This window comes from Alternaria incomplexa (assembly GCF_024043165.1).
Source record: "Alternaria incomplexa strain BMP 0042 chromosome Unknown scaffold_28, whole genome shotgun sequence".
NCBI lineage: Eukaryota > Fungi > Ascomycota > Dothideomycetes > Pleosporales > Pleosporaceae > Alternaria > Alternaria incomplexa.
In genome coordinates, this window is record NW_026249877.1 from 70,255 (window position 1) to 86,407 (window position 16,153).

Below are 16,153 nucleotides of genomic sequence, written 5' to 3' on the forward strand. Positions count from 1 at the left end.
TACATGCTTCATGCGGCACAGTCGCTGCAAGGCTGTATTGCATCTTGTTTCTCCCTTCCAGTCCGCCTTGCTTCCTACCCACCTTTCATACCTTCCGCAATAATGGGGTGTTGCAATTTGTTCAGGTTTTCCCGTCGAAAGGATCGAGAGAGGCCTAGGACACCGGTACCACAAGTCGCTGTGCCCACCAGTGACGACTTGCAAGAGAAGCGGAGCGAGGAGGGGCCGAAAACCTCCTCCACGACGGATCTACAGTCACCGAGCACCAGCACCCCAGAACTGGTAGCGGAGAGCTTACCCGGACGTCTATGGAACCTGGCATACGACCAGCTCAAATCAAAGGATCCGAAATTGATCGAACACTATGAGAGCATCCTATCAAGCCAAATCGATGGACAAGAGCTTAAGGCCGTAGACCTCGATACACAGATCAACAACATCAGCTCAGGGCAGCCAAGATCACTGCAGATGCGACAGCTCGTTGACTCTGGATTGCTCAGGACGGAGAAGGCAGCTGCGACTAACGAAGCACTCGCGCAAGGCCTGCAGGTGTTCAATGTCGTCAAGGATAGCGTCGCAACAGCTACCAGAGCTTCTCCAGAAGCCTCTATAGCTTGGGTACCGATCTGCCTTGCTCTTGATGTATGGCTGGCGAACTTTGATGATGCAAGCACATGGCTGATGCATGTCAGATACTTATGAATCCACTCACCCAACAGTCTTCTAATAGAGATGGAATCGCTTACGTCGTATCGAGGATGGATTGGTACTGGCATCTAGCTGATCTTCTCCTAGAGAGAAACCAAGAAGCCCGACGATCGCAGCCGCTGCAAGATCAACTCGAGAAGAATCTCGTCGACCTTTACACTCGTCTTCTGGCATACCAGATCAAAAGTATCATTACATATCATCGCAAACGTGGCACTGTTTTTTGCAAGAGACCTTGTCAAGTGGGATGATTGGGAAGGTGAGCTGGCTGCGATCAAGGAGATGGAAGAATCGATACGCCAAGATGCAGCTCAATTCACCACGCATGAAATCCGCAACCAACTCCAAACTATTGCGACGAAAGCCGAGTCACAGGACATCAGCCTGCACAACATTGTGGCGAGTCTCCAGGAACAAACGGCGCACTCTCTGGCGTATACGAAGAGTGCCGCGGACAGCAAGTGTCTCCAAGACCTGTTCCTGACGAACCCCAGTCACGACAAAAAACGGCTCGAACATGGAAAAGGAGGATTATTGGATGCCTCTTTCCGATGGATACTTGACAATGCGGAGTATCGGCGTTGGCGGGATGACCGTGAAGAGCGATTACTCTGGGTTGAAGGGTGAGTTAGCAGCATTCGATGTCGTGGTTTGATGAGGAATACGTACTAACAACTTCTAGTTCACCCGGTCAGGGCAAAACAATGCTTATGTGCGGCATCATTGACGCACTCGAACAAACTGTGGCGGCGGGTGATCTCATGTCTTACTTCTTCTGCCAGACATCGGAACCGAACAATAACAACGCAACGGCAGTCTTACGGGGTCTCATCCATCATCTGATTGGCCAGCAGCCCTCACTTGTACGCTATGTACGGCTGGAGTATGATCGCGTGGGCGAAAAGTTATTCGCCGACGCGAATACATGGACGGCTCTGTCCGGGATCATTACCAGTATGCTAGACGACATATACATACGACATGGGAAAATCTACCTCATCATAGACGCTATGGACGAATGCATCGAACCCGAAGATCGAAGAAGACTCTTGGAACTGATTGTACAGATTTCAAGAAAGCTACCACACACCAAGTGGATAATCTCCTCACGCGGCTGGAACGATATTCGCGATGTGCTTACTGAGCATCCTCAAATGCTCCATCTTCAACTCGACCCCAAATCCGAAGCTATACTTGATGCAATCAATACCTACATCGAACACAAAGTCAAAGCGTTGACTGATAAGAAGAGATTGGGCCCAACGGATACCGAAACGATCCGCGACTACCTAAAGAAGAATGCTGGAGGGACCTTCTTATGGGTAGCGTTAGTCTGCAAGAGGTTGGAGTTCTCGAAACGCGTGTTCTACGAAAAGGACATGCAGGCCTTCCCTCCTGGGCTCGAACAACTGTATGGAAGGATGCTCCAGCAAGTTCAGAGCTTAGATGAGCCGGAATCGAAGCTTTACAAGTTTGTGCTCGGGGTCGTGCTGACATCACCAAGACCGCTTGAGACATACGAATTGGCTCATTTAGTGAAAGAGCTAGACCAGATCGGAGATTCAGTAGGAACGATGCAAGACATCATTCGAGAATGTGGGTCGTTCCTCAGAGAGCAGGATGACCAAGTCCTCTTTGTCCACCAATCCGCCAAAGACTACCTGCTGGGCCGTGGCAAAAGCGTTGTATGTCCGGAAGGAGAGAAAGCATTGCGTCTTGATACGCTCTACAGATCGATTGAGGTTTTGATAACCTTTACCCAAGATCAAACAACTAGGGAGACTCCTGCTTCACATCGTGGTAAATACTGGCATAAGTGCCTCATTGAAGCATTCGCACTGAAAATAGCCTACTTGCCTCAAGCGGCTTATAAGGACCGGGGTTTCCCTCTCGATATTCTTGTGGGACAATACGACATATAGACTAGCATGTTACATCGCTAAAAGAGGTTCTTAGAGATGCAATACTTCTCTCTTTTATAAAGTATCTTCTTACATATAAGTTATATAGAATATAGAAAGTATAATTAGCTTATTATCTTAAAGTTACTTTTAAGTTATTATAGTACTATAAAATAGTAATAATAAACTATAAACTTTAAATTTTGTATATATAGTAATAAGTTAAAAAAAGAAGTATATAAACTAACTATACTATTATTAAGTAGAAATCTAAATCTTAAGTAGTAATACTTATAGCTTAAAAAGCTACTAATTCTAAAGAGGTAAGAACTATTGCTAGTACTTTAAAGAATATATAACTAAATTTTTTACTTACTTTTAAAGGTGTAGCATTAAGTAAGCTAAGGCTTAAGGCTTTAGTGCTACTACTTTTAAGGTAGTTAAAGCTTTTAAATTTTTTAGACCTATAAAGTAGCTATTTTAATACTAAATACTCTGTAAGAGAACTTTATAAAAGAATTATAATATAATTATACACGCTTATTAGCTTATAACTAATAGAGTAATATATTTTAAAGCTTTATAGTTAGAATATATATACTAAAATCTCTCTTAGTAAAAGCGCGCTTCTTCTATTCTATAAGTTACTTTTAGAAATTTAAAGATATATTAAAAATATAAGTAGCTTAAATCTAATACTAAACACTACACTACTAACGTAGGTGCATGCTTCGCGGTCTAGCATGCTTCGCGGTCCACCTGTGCCAAGACCCCACTAAAACCCCCTCTATTATAGCCTATTATAATCTACTTTAGCATAATATAGTATAAAAGATACTAAAATAGCATTAAGAGGCTACCTCTACTTTATAATTATACGTTCGCGCGTTGTGCTCTATGTTATTGCAGCGTCTACAGCGTCTTTAGGATAGTTTACTCTCTTTAACGCGCGCTAGCCTCTTTACTCTCTTTCTATTATTATGCGCTCTAAACTCTTATAGAGTAGTTCTACGCTAGCTATCCTCTACTACTATAGACTCTTCTGCTCTAACCTGCTTTCTTTTATGCGATTTGCGCTATGTAGTAGCCTTATTAGCTACTTAAAGCTTAGCAATCTCCTTTTAGGCTAACACTAGCTTATGCGCAATTATTACTGCGCTCTTTAAGACCTTCTTAAAGGCCTCTACTATAGAAGTTAGCGAGCTGTCTATATACTTTTAAATTCTCTGCTTTACTAGCGTTAATTATAACTCTATTTTAAGAGTATTGCTAAGAGTTTATAATAGCTAGGGCGAGTTGCTAATAGGTAGTAGTAAAAGAGTGCGTAACCGTACGTTAAGGCCTATTATAACTCTCTCTAGGTTAAATAGGACTAATCTAGCGCCTCTAAACTCTTCTTAGATATTACTAGGAGTAATTGCGGCGTTAAAGGCGCGCTTAAAGTATAGTAGGAACTTAAGTTTTATAATATAGCTAATCTAGTTACGCATTAGCTTCTTAGCTTAGCAGCTATACGCCTTCTTTAATAGCCTAAAACAACCTACATTAAGTAGCTATAGTAGGTGAGATAAGTGTAGAGGCATGCATAGAGTAATAATCTTCCTCTCTTTATAGTATTGCTTAAACTAAAGAGCGTTATAGCTCTTATATCTATTAATAATAAGTAGCTAGTGCTATTCTATAGTACGCTTCTCTATATAGGCATTAAAGTGCTCTAACTACTAGAAACTAATCTTATTTATAGTCTAACTATTCTTAGAGACTAATATTAACTAATTCTAAGGAATAGCGTTCTTTTTGTACTAGGTAGAGAGGTAATAGCGCTCTTTAAAGATAATATAGAGCAGAATAGCCTATTCTATTATATTAATGCTCTAAATAACTATAGTCTACTCGCGATTACCTAGCTAGACAGACTTTAGTCATTCTCGCTTCTCTAAAGCTATAACAACAGCTCTAGTTAATATTATACCTATTATAAAGCTAGTCTTATTAAAGTTGTAGGTATTCTTATTCTAGATACTGTACTTAGCTTTTGTGTTAGCTACTAGCTAGAACTAGGCTTAGATAGCTACGGGGTCTTCGCAGAAGGCTCTCTTATAGTTATACTTGCGATTGAACTTTACTTAGAGCTCTAGTTAGCGCTTAACAAACGTACTAGGCTATCTTAGACTAACCTAGGCTAGATTGCGCTTAGCGCGCAAGGAATTAGCTATATTAGCTATATCTACAAGGCGAGGGGGAAATCCTCGCTTAACTAGGTTAAGTATATGCTAAATAATTACCCTCTCCTTAGTCTTATGCAAACTTATTATTATTAGCCTGCAATCTGCCTATAAGAGTTATCTAGCGCGTTAATAGCGTAGAGTTATATAAGAGACGTTATAAGTAGCTGTAGCGCGTCGTAATAAGAGAGTCGCGTCTTGTTTAATAGCCTAAAGCGCAGTCTATATTCTAGCTTCCTTTAGTAGTTCTATCTAGTATAGTTAATTATACATTATAGAGTAGAGGTAGTTTTAGTAGAGTCTTAGTATAGGTAGACCGCGAAGCATGCTAGACCGCGAAGCATGCACCTACGTTATATTAAATAATTTATAAGTCTTTTTAGCGTTTATAAAAATAAAACTAATCTCTTACTAGTTGCGTTGCTTTGCTACCTTACTAATACTCTACTAAATTATTTTTTTATTTTTTAATTACTTTTCTTTAAATTGCGTTGCTATTACTATATAAATCTACTATAAGCTACTTTATATCTACTAAAAAAGAAACTATTAAAGAGACTATTCTTAAAGCTATTTTAGTAGCTATAAAATAAGATATTATCTATAATATAATACCTAACGTTTTAAGCACTATAAAAAGTATTTTAAAATATATAAAAAGCTACTTTACTAATACGTTTATTAAAGGCTCTAAAGCCTTTATTACTGCTATTATTTTATAGATATATTTACCTAGAGTAAGGCTTTTAATTTTTCTTTCTACTAGTCTTACTATTAAAGAGCTTACTGCTAATATATATAAGTTCTTTTACTACTCTAAGCTTATTATTAATATTAATTAAAGCTGTCTTATTACTGTAGATACGCTAAAAGCCTATACTATTTATATTTATACTTTTATATATAGACTAGTGCTAATTATAGAACTAGGCTCTTCTAGACTTATTTTTAATACTATAAAGTTATAGATTAGAGCTTTAAATAGAATTGTTAGCTATCTTAATAGTGTGTTAAATAATAATAAAAAGAAGTTTATATATAGTTTTTTAAGTATTACTATACTTAAGTAGATAGCTACTATAATAGCTGTAAAGCTTTATAGTTAAGAATAGATAGTTATTATTATTAAGTACTAAAGAGTTAATATAGCGTTATATTATAGTTAATAGAGAATAAACGTAGTTAGTTCTATTAGTAGTATATTTATTACTATATATTATATTGTTTTTAGTTATAGTATAAAGAAAGTTATATAGGTAAGTATAGAATTTATTTATACTATAGGCAGAAATAATTATATTACTATAGTAATATATACTAAATTAATATTAAAATTGTTTAGTAGTTCTAAAAGAGACTAGCTTAAAGTCTTTTAACATCTTTTAATATCTTTTAATATTGTTTTACTATAAAGATAACTAAATTAGGCTTAAGGCACTGCTAACTATACTATAGTATCTTTATTATTTTTATAATATATATATAATTATACTAGTTATAAACTTCTTCTCTATAATAGTATTTATTTTTATAATTATTTACTTTAATATTTATACTTACTAGCTTTACTTTATAACTTTATATCTTACTAGTAAACTTATTATAAAAATACTTAGTATTTATTAGTAACTTTATCTTTTATATATAGCTTAAAAAATATAAAGTATAAAGTTATACTTACTTTTTCTAAGTACTTAGATAAGTATATATAATACTTATCTATTAAATATACTACTTACTACTTATATAAAGATAACTTTAGTAGCTAAAGCTTTTTTTTTAGCTATAAAATTAGCTATATAAAGCTTACTTCTTTACTTTTAATAATACGCCTATATACTTACTTTAGTAGCGACTACTTTTATAAGCTAAATTAGCTTTTATAGTAATATTAAATAATATATAAAAACTAATATTATTTTTATACTTTATAGTTTATAAGTTTTAATATAGTATAAAGTTTAAGCTACTTAAGCTATTTTAAAATAGTAAAATCTAGTATATAAAAGGTAGTATTACTTAGCGTAGAAACTAAAATTAAGTAATAAATTATATTTTAGAATAAATTTAATATATTTAATTATATAGAGCTAAAGCTATTGCTAAAAGGCCTATAAGAAATTAAAGTTTCTTTAGCTTTTTATTAAATAGCTCAAAAATCTGTTGTAGGTATGTATTAGCTATTAAGTGATCTGCCCTTTTTCTAACGGGGATTTAGAAATGTAGCGACTTATCCGAGCGTGATGATTTAATCAAGTTGATCCTACAGTCGATGAAAGAGAAGGAGCAAATCATAGAGGTATGTATTAGCTATTAAGTGATATGCGCTTTTCTAATAGAATCTAGGCTTGTAGCGACTTAGCTGAGCCTGACGATAGCATCTAGCGTATTGATATCATCGAGCGGTACGTACAACACAAAAAAGTACAGGAGCAAATTATGGAGGTATAGTAAGAAGGAGTTCGTTGCCGTTGACGCCCAGCGTGATCCAGGATTCGACTCATGACATGGAAGTTTTACGATACATGTTCTTTCGGAAACCAATGTATGATGCGAGAGGCCCCGCTCAATGTTTTAACGTCTGCTACGGGATGCTTTGGCGCGAACATCCTGTTTTTCATCGAATTGGGTATGCATGCCTTCATCCAATGTATCACACGCTGTGACCTTTCATAGAATCGCCAAATCAGTCGAGCCAATGTTCCACGACAGACGTATTAACTGATACGCAGACAGCTATTACACAACAAACTCCACCCAAAAGCTCGGCTGACCCAGTATATGACTAGACTGGCCCAATCTCCTCTTTTGCTCCATCGTTCGCATCGGCGGCGACGCCTTCGTTATTCTTGTAAGCCGCCAGATTAGCGCACTTGATAGGACAGAGCATTTCAACATTTGTACACAAGCACCCTAGAGAATCTCACAGACTGAGATTGCTATGCGGGACCAAGAGGAAGCTGCTGATGCGGGCCGTCGCCCATCTCAACGCTCCCTTGACAACGAGCCCGACACATCTACTCAGTCCAACAAACAACCCGAATTGATCGCCAGCGAGGAACATTCTGGAGTCGAGCGTCAGGAACCTCACAAATTGGACAATGAAGCAAGCTGCGAACAAGCACCCAAGCGGAGGTTTGAGCCACTCAACGAAGAGCGAGAACTGGCTGCGAGGCGTCGTCGCATGAACCCATGTACCATTTGTCGTAAGAGGAAGATCAATTGCAGTGGCGATCCCGGTGATGGCTCTGGGTGTATTTACTGTAAGAGATGTGGCGTTGGGGAGACGAAGTGTCGCTTTGGAGTTGTGGGATCAAAAGCTGTAACGGAAGTGAAGGATTAAGATGGTATTTTGATCACTTGGAAGGACCTTGGGGTAGGGTGAAGTAGCCGCCACGAATAGCCTTTAAGATATTTTGCCAACTTTTTACTAGCATGTAGCCTCCTTGCTATGCTTTTGCCAAGGCGATTCTGGGACATGTTATCGTTTGTACTGACAGCTTGATAGATGAGAACCGGAATAACAATCTTCGGAGGGGAGTATAGCTGGTGGAAGGGCATTGGCTGCGTTTGGGAGAAGAGTTGCTCCAGAAGTCACGCCCGGCTCGATAGCGGCATCGACGTCGTCTGTATCATCAGCCGGATGGACTACCTTGTCATCATCAAATGTGTGTCGGGTGGAATCTGCTTCTGCGCAAGTTAGCTCTTTTGCGACTTCAAATAATGTATGAGATATGAACATACCGTCATCATCCATAGTTGTGTCAACCATATCTTGCTTTCCCTTCCCTTCTCCCGCCCGAACGCGCTCTCGAACGAATTCTATGTCGCTCAGCTGTATCTCTGCTGACGAGCTATCCTTCATCCTATCCATTTTGCCCTCTACGAGTAGATCGTAGACTGTGTTCCAGTTTCCGATACCTGGCATTTCGTCGGCGAGGTCACCCAAGGCCCGCAAGATCTCAATAGGCCACCACTGAAGGTCTTTTGGGTAGCGCATAGAGTGAGGGACGCACGCGGTACTGTTTGTAGTGGTTTCCCACTGAGATGTAATCTTCTTCGTAAGATCCAGTCGCTCATCATGGTTGGGATACTCCTTTGGTAGATCCATAATTTTATTGACAGTAGATGGTGGTTTTAAGACCGATAGAAGAGCATTCCTGCTAGTGATATATATGGGCAAGACGGTAGTAGTCTATTTGCTACTGTTACGCGAGATAATATGGAATACTGTGATTATCTGTGAAGACAGCAAGCATCCGTAATTGCCTCTCACTTCTCTCTTGATCAAGTGACGTGATCGCCGGGGCTTAGACAATGAAATCATGATCCCCTAAGTAACCGCACAAACTTCCGCAATCCCTACGACCAATCCGATTCATAGTACTCATCCGATACATAGTAATCCTCGTGCGATTCCTCCTCTGTAGTGGTGACTTCTTCGCTATCATCTCCAGTATCTCCCTTCAGCCATTGATCTAGTCTCTTTATCTGCTTCCGCGAGACAACAAAACGTTCCTCATACGCCGCCCGAACTACGGCTCTTGTTCTCGACTTGAACGTCGCGGGATGAGATAACACGAACAACACTGCGTTGTAAGCTTTGTCTCCATTCGTTTTATCATCCTCAAATTCGCCCAGCAGGATGAGATACAGCAAACTGAAAGCAGCGTCGCGTGCTTTCGACTTAACACCCTTGGTATCTTCATCCTCTGGGTCCCAATCTATCCTGCAGAGCCTCAGATCGCTGAAGATCTGGTCGATACGTCGTTTGTCGAGGACATTAATGCCGAGAAACTCGTATGTTTCGCATAGAACGTGGTACTGTTGAAGTTCGGGGGGAAGATTCCTGAAGCATTGACGATAACCCGATTGAATTCCCTTCAAAGCTACGTCAAAAAGAGGTATTGGGCCGTGGACCAAATCGGTGAGGTCCGGCTGGGCTTTGGCTTGGAAATTGGCAAAGGACGACAGATAAGGTATTTGCGAAAGGTCGACATCGTATTTGACATCTCCGATCGTGATAAGAGTATGTTTGGGGGTAATATCCACTTCTGAAAGTGTATGCTGCTGAGTTACAGCATAGTATCAGTCTCGTCCGCTTCTTTGAGGTCCAACATTGCTTACCTGAGTTGGTGCATGCGTATTTGGGGCGGGATTCTCGCTCGTCATTCTGAAGCTGGGGTTGTTGGGCTTTTGGCAAGAGCGAAACAGCGAACAATGCGGGGTAACTCGCTTCCAACCCCCAAACTTGCGCGTCGTTCGAGAGAACAGCTCATAGAGGCTTCGAGTTACCTATGTTCGTACTTTTGCTGCTGTGCGACATTGGATCTGCAGTGTGCTACACGTCTATTGGCACATCGGGATCGGTTAAGCCCCACGCGCCATTGAGGCACAGTAATAAACAACTTAGAATGCTACAATTACACGTGACAGTCGTAGGCACAGCTATTTATGTCATGTACTAGCCTGAGGCCTGATTTGCAGTATGTCTTATCTACATTACTTCAACTTCTTGTCTAATCCCCGACGTCCTCATCTTGCGCTGCGTTCTCTGTCTCAAATAACACGGCTCATTTTTCTGGCAGTTTATGAACCTCCTCTGGCTCCAGATCATCGTGCTCTTGTTTCGCATGCTCACGCTCATCTTTTCCGTCATCGCCCGTCTTGCTACCTTCCTCATCAACATCTGTCTCATCTCCGTCTAGTGAATACCGTCTCTTCCTCTTTAGCGGTAAGATCGATGCTCCACGCGCACCTTGTAAGCTCGTGGCAGCCTCGTCGACCGTAGCGTCGCGGGTCGCTATGCTAGTGCGGTCGTTGTCACGTCTTACCATGACTGACGAGCGTCGGCTGCGAGCCATCGAGAGTCCCGCCTCTGCGACATCCACGTGGGAAAGTAGCGTTTGGTGATCAGCACTGTTGTGGGTGTCGGGTTCGGTGGCTCGAGATTCGCGACGTCGTCTTTTCCGTTGCCTTCCATCGCGATGCTGATTTCCCCGCTGGGTGTTCATCGCGCCATCCTGACCCTCCTCGCCGGTAGTGCCGTCGGGTTTTGAAGGTACAATAGGTAATTGCTTTCGACTGTTGGTAACAGAATCATCATCTTCTTCTTCTTCACGTAGGTCACGGAAGTGATCAAGAGCGACTTTGACGTCTGATTCTGCAAACGCTTTGCCTCCTCTTGCCTTCCACGCCTCTTCTATCTGCGCCCATGCTGCATCCTTTCGACCTTTTGTGATGCGAGCTAACTGGTAAAGTACCTTCAACAGATCCTTTTGATCGCTGGAGCTGTGCAGCGCCCGATTGGTCGGCTTTCCAAATTTATCTAGCTGCCGCATGTTACGGGGGACAAGGGCTTTGATATCAGTGACGTTCCAGTAGTATTGGATCCACAGATCTAACTTCAACTTCAAAGTCTCCGGCTCATCTTCATCTTCTGGAAGTATTCGTTCTGGACGCTCTTGGGGATGTGTAACATCGTTCTGGACTGAAGCGGCTTTCTCCTCTACCGTCACAGACGCCGGTTCTAATCCAAAGCTGTCCCGGACAAAATCCAGATCGGATGACTGTAGCTGCAGTCCATGAGTAGTCGATTCATCTGCTATCCTCGTCAAATAGCCGTTGTTAAGGAGATGAACGAATCGATGCCGTCCCTCGTCACCCGGCATACCACTAGCCAAGTAGCTTATGGCGCGTAGGATAGGTAGAGGCCAAGTACCGATATGCTCAGGATACCGCATAACATCGGGGATGATGTCTGTAGGATTCGCCACTTTCCATAGAGATTTGATGTTATCGACCAGACTAACGCGTTCGTCACGCTCGGAGGTATTCATGACTGGTGGCATGGTGCAATCGCTAGTAGGTAGACACTGCGGTGCTTAAGAGGGAATTTAGAGAGTGTAAATATACACGGCCGAGCGTTTTCGTTGCGTCGTTTGCTTTGCCGATCGTGAACATGCTGGAACTGCTACTGCGTCTATTCCAGCCCGTTCTGAACATGCTGGAAGAATATAGTCGTTCATGAATCTCACGGACATTTCTAGCCTCGTCAGGCAATTGCTACTTCCCGGCTTGGCTGGACTATGTCGCTATCCTTGCAGACTAAAGTCCCAAAGCAACGCGCTATCCACATTCAAAGGAGTCTCCATATTCAACACATCGCCCTCGTCGATCTTAGTACCCGGCTGACAACACCCCATCAAATCCGCATCCGACCACGACGGAAAAGCACCAATCGAACCAAACGGCTGCTGATACACAGGCACACCTGCATCCGTCCCAGGGCTCGAACTCGTACCAAACTGAGACGACACAGTCGCAGAATCACTGCCCATCTCCTCCGCCATCGTCCGTGCACTCGTATCGCGTATCGCCTCATCCAGCATATCCGACAGATAGCGCGCAGCGAGAAACGCCATGTCTGATTTGCGACCCAGATACCAGAGCCCCTCGATGCAATCGCGACATCTCCGTATTGCGTGATCGCGTTCTTCTTCGATCGTTTCCGACGCGACTACCTGCACCAAGACGTAGCCTGCTCTGCATAACGAGCGCACGAAAGCCACAGTCCACGGCTCTGTCAACAGGGCAGCCTGGCTGAGCGCAAAGTGAAACTCATTTGTGCCTTCTTTCTCTTTCACACTGTGTATGCTGGCAAGACTCAGGTCGGCGACTGCCAGTGCATTTTGGCGGCGCAGGGTATTCACGAGGTTTGATGACTGTCGTAGGGTACGCTCGTTCGGGGAAGACAGTTTCGTCTTGTCGATTGTGAGTAGCAAGTCGGAAAGCAGGAAGGTGGCCAGATGCCAGTGGCCTGCTATGAGGGTGTACCAGGATTGTACGCGTGTGGGGAGGGTGGCGTGGTGCTTTACGCAGTCGGAGAAGAAGGACGCGTACGTGCGATGCCAGTGGTTGTAGACGTGGAATGCGCCGTTTATACCTGACTGCGCATGAGATTGTCAGCTAGAGGCCACGAAGAAGGAAATGGCATATCCCTGTACTCACCTCAATCCTAGCTGGCGAAACCTTCCGCGATACCAACGCTTGGAGGTGGGCGACCCGTCTGTATAGTAGCACTTTTACTGGTGCGGCGGAACTGAGTGTTGCGGCGGCGACCTTGTAGCTGCATGGCCATCGCGCTGCTCCAGGGTCTACTTCCAATGTGCCATCGCGCGTGAAGAGATCACCCCACACCGCATTGCCTTCTGTGGCCTGGGTCGCTGGTGGCTCAGTGGAAAAGTTGGAAAGATTTTCTGGCATCGCGAATTGGTCCGTGAAAGTAGTAGGAGGGTTTGACCACGTAAACGGCTCGGTATACGCGTCGTTGGTTGGAGGTGGTAGTTCGCTATCTTCATCGTCGACCACTACTGGTCGTTGGGAAATCGCTGCGGATAGGGTATCGAACATAACGCCAAACCAGTATAACAGATTGAAAGTATCTCGGTCTTCTTGCTGAAGAGGGTCTCGTCCTAGGTCTTGTTCCACGCGTTCCAGTCTCCGTCGTTGGGCGAGTAGCTGTCGCAAAGCTATCTCCAAGAAGATTGGGGCGTCATCATCCTGTACCAGGGCTTGAAAGTGTTCGTAGTGCGTCCTCAACCTGGGATCCGTACGTGCATGTAGCTGTGTGGTGTCTAGCGGCCGTTGGGTCAGCGAGAAGATGATCAAGGCAAAGATGACACGAAAAGAACCAATGTCAGCAGCCTGATGCAGCAGCTTAGCTGTTTGATGCCAGAGTGTCTCTTGCATGGATCGCTCAAACTCATTCGACTGTGGAAATCTGTTTGCCATAAACTGGGGGTCAGTCGCACGGCCTCCTGCCCCTCTTTCGCCCGCTTGAGCCCATTGTGACGCGAAAGACATAATGACCATGTTGAGTGCTTTGGAGATTGTACGTTCTTCGTCGGTCGTTGGTTTCCGTATGCGAAGGGATGCGTAGGCTCGATCAAGTCGAAGTACACGGTTGTACATTCTGTTCGACCAGGTACCACTCCATTCCCGTGTAGCCTTACTCGCCGAGAGGAGAGAAGGCTTGTAGCGCGTCATCGTATACGGGCAGTTGTGCTCTGTGAGCCAACATGAGAGTGAGTTTTCCATGCTGTCGTTGTAGATGCGTAATAGCCCGTTGGTCACGAACCCCCGAGACGTTCTCTCCCCCAACAGTATGTCCATGAATGGAGATGAGGCATCGTCTCTCTGGTTTCCACGATGAGGACGCAAGGCGAAAGAGTTTCTCCGTGGGTATCGCGACTGGAGCAATCCTTGCTCGTTGTTCCTCCCCAATTGCACTGAGTCTAGATCCAGTGAGTGTATCGATTCATCGGATATGTTATCCACGTCGTCACTCGGCGGGTTGCTGAAGTAGTCCTCGCGCGTCTCGTCTTCGTCTTGAGATGATGACCACTGTGTGCCTCGATCTTGCAGTTCGTATTGAGCTTCGTTCGCAATGGATCCAGGTGGTATTTGATACTGATAGCTGACAGAGCTACCTGCTGCATGTTGTTCGAGCTGATCACTATCACTCTTCTCCTCTGAGCGCCTCCTCTTCCTCTCTCGCTCTGGATGAGTCACTGATGCTGTCTTCAACCAGTTGAAGGTGCAGACTTGGTTCTTTCGAAGACAGTTAGAGCATGTCTGGTTCGCAAAGTCGACGCGTTTGTCTGCATCGCAAGCTCGTTTTCCGCGCTTGCATGAGTCGCAGCTGCGCATTTGCTGGCGGCGAGGGGGCTCGGGAGCTGCCGTAGGCTGTGGGACCGCGGACGATGGATTCGCTGGCGTCGCCGAATTGTCGGAACCCTTTGTATGAGGTTTACCTGTCACCTCGCTCATAGTGCTGCTGTCAAACGTCCTCAACATCGTTGCGGTCCAAGTTTGTAAACAAAGGAGACGATGAAACCCCGGGGTGAAGATGGATAAATTGGCGATAGCCGTTCATAACACCTCAGTGTATACATGGTACCCGGTATGCGAATATTGCTAAGCGCGGACGCGTACAGGCCCTTGCCGCGACCCCGCTTTTTCGCATTCATCTTATCCCATGCGGAGGATCAGCTACGAGGATGAGAAGCCTCAGAACTCTTCTAGACGTCATAGTGAAGATCTTGTTCACCTGAGTGGTGAAAAGCGTATTTGAGTTCCGTCACTTCCCGGCATGCATCAAACCATGGAATGTGACAGTCGTGCTCGAGAGCGCCTCGCGTGGGAAAGCTGAGGCAGGAGTGTCAGTGAATCGGTCCGCGCTGGCAGGTTGGGTTCTGGAAAAACGTCAACTAAATTGATAGAGTCTGCGCGATGCCCTTTCTGGACTAGCGTCCTTACGGCGTCTACTAACCGATCTCCGATTCCCACCACATCCCGACTTGCTTCATCTCACGTCAGTCCCTGCCGCAAAAGAATATAAGATCAGCTTCCACGTCGGTGTCCCCGGGTCTTGGTACCTCGGCGACTTGCATTGGCACAAGAGACGCGATGGTTCAACGTCGACTTCGTACGAAAGGTAGGAGCTGCGCTCAACGACGCTTGCAACGCCTTTCTCCCAGCCGCACCGCCACCAAAGCACCGGGACGGAAGTCTAAAATGCAGCACATGCCGATCCGCCTGACATGTACGCACGCATCAATCGAGACGTTTGTCATGCTCCATCCCTGCTGGCATTCACCAGCAAGGTACAGGACGAATCTCGGGAAAAGCGCTTGTCAGATCTGGCTCCACAGCAAGGATACCCTACCAAGTGACTCCGGAGAACAGGCGGATTTCATTCTGGAACGTTACTTCCACGGTGCAAGGCACGAGGAACCCGTTTGACACGCGTGGGGGTCGGGACATGGCCAGGATCTCTCGACGCATGTGAGACGATGATCATGGACAGATTGGTGTGGGATGGCATTGCGTAGTCGTATTGTAGCCGTATCAACGGGAACACTCTCGGACCTTTACAAAGTATCGCGCTCTTCCGCTGGCATAGAAGCGCGTTGTATGGGGCTCGTCACGAGGCGGACTGCAGCCCATCGGGTGATCGTACCGCGAACAGGCAGGTCAGGAAATCACACCTATGGACGATACTCCGTATTGTTGCAACCGAGACTTGGGCACTTGATACTGTTTCATCTTGAAAACCTTCCGTATCCTCGGCTGTTGGCATGCGTCCCGTTGGATGATGTGTTAGTGTGCGGCTCCACGACCATGGCCTTTTATCCGATGACTATGACAGCCCGTTGGTTAATTGTGGTGCGGCTCTGGTGGTATCACTCCGACTCCGCGTGATCGCTGTCGTTGTTATCTTCTATTCCTTTGGACAAGAACGATGTAGGTAGGAGA

At 44.3% G+C, this 16,153-nt stretch overlaps 4 protein-coding genes across 4 annotated transcripts; 1 reads left to right on the plus strand and 3 right to left on the minus strand.

The window, feature by feature from the left end:
• Window positions 1-102: 102 nt before the first annotated feature.
• Window positions 103-2,630, plus strand: J4E90_010836 (uncharacterized protein; the record flags this gene model as incomplete). The annotated part of the gene is made up of 3 exons (XM_051440348.1): window positions 103-642; window positions 796-1,331; window positions 1,391-2,630. 3 exons carry the CDS (start codon window positions 103-105, stop codon window positions 2,628-2,630), a joined length of 2,316 nt encoding a protein of 771 aa, XP_051285792.1.
• Window positions 2,631-9,196: 6,566 nt separating this feature from the next.
• Window positions 9,197-10,006, minus strand: J4E90_010837 (uncharacterized protein; the record flags this gene model as incomplete). The annotated part of the gene is made up of 2 exons (XM_051440349.1): window positions 9,197-9,901; window positions 9,962-10,006. The coding sequence occupies 2 exons, from the start codon at window positions 10,004-10,006 to the stop codon at window positions 9,197-9,199; spliced, it is 750 nt and encodes a 249-aa protein (XP_051285793.1).
• A 401-nt stretch (window positions 10,007-10,407) lies between these two features.
• Window positions 10,408-11,877, minus strand: J4E90_010838 (uncharacterized protein; the record flags this gene model as incomplete). The annotated part of the gene is made up of 2 exons (XM_051440350.1): window positions 10,408-11,709; window positions 11,872-11,877. 2 exons carry the CDS (start codon window positions 11,875-11,877, stop codon window positions 10,408-10,410), a joined length of 1,308 nt encoding a protein of 435 aa, XP_051285794.1.
• A 51-nt stretch (window positions 11,878-11,928) lies between these two features.
• Window positions 11,929-14,545, minus strand: J4E90_010839 (uncharacterized protein; the record flags this gene model as incomplete). Its single annotated transcript, XM_051440351.1, has 2 exons — window positions 11,929-12,783; window positions 12,845-14,545. 2 exons carry the CDS (start codon window positions 14,543-14,545, stop codon window positions 11,929-11,931), a joined length of 2,556 nt encoding a protein of 851 aa, XP_051285795.1.
• Window positions 14,546-16,153: the final 1,608 nt, after the last annotated feature.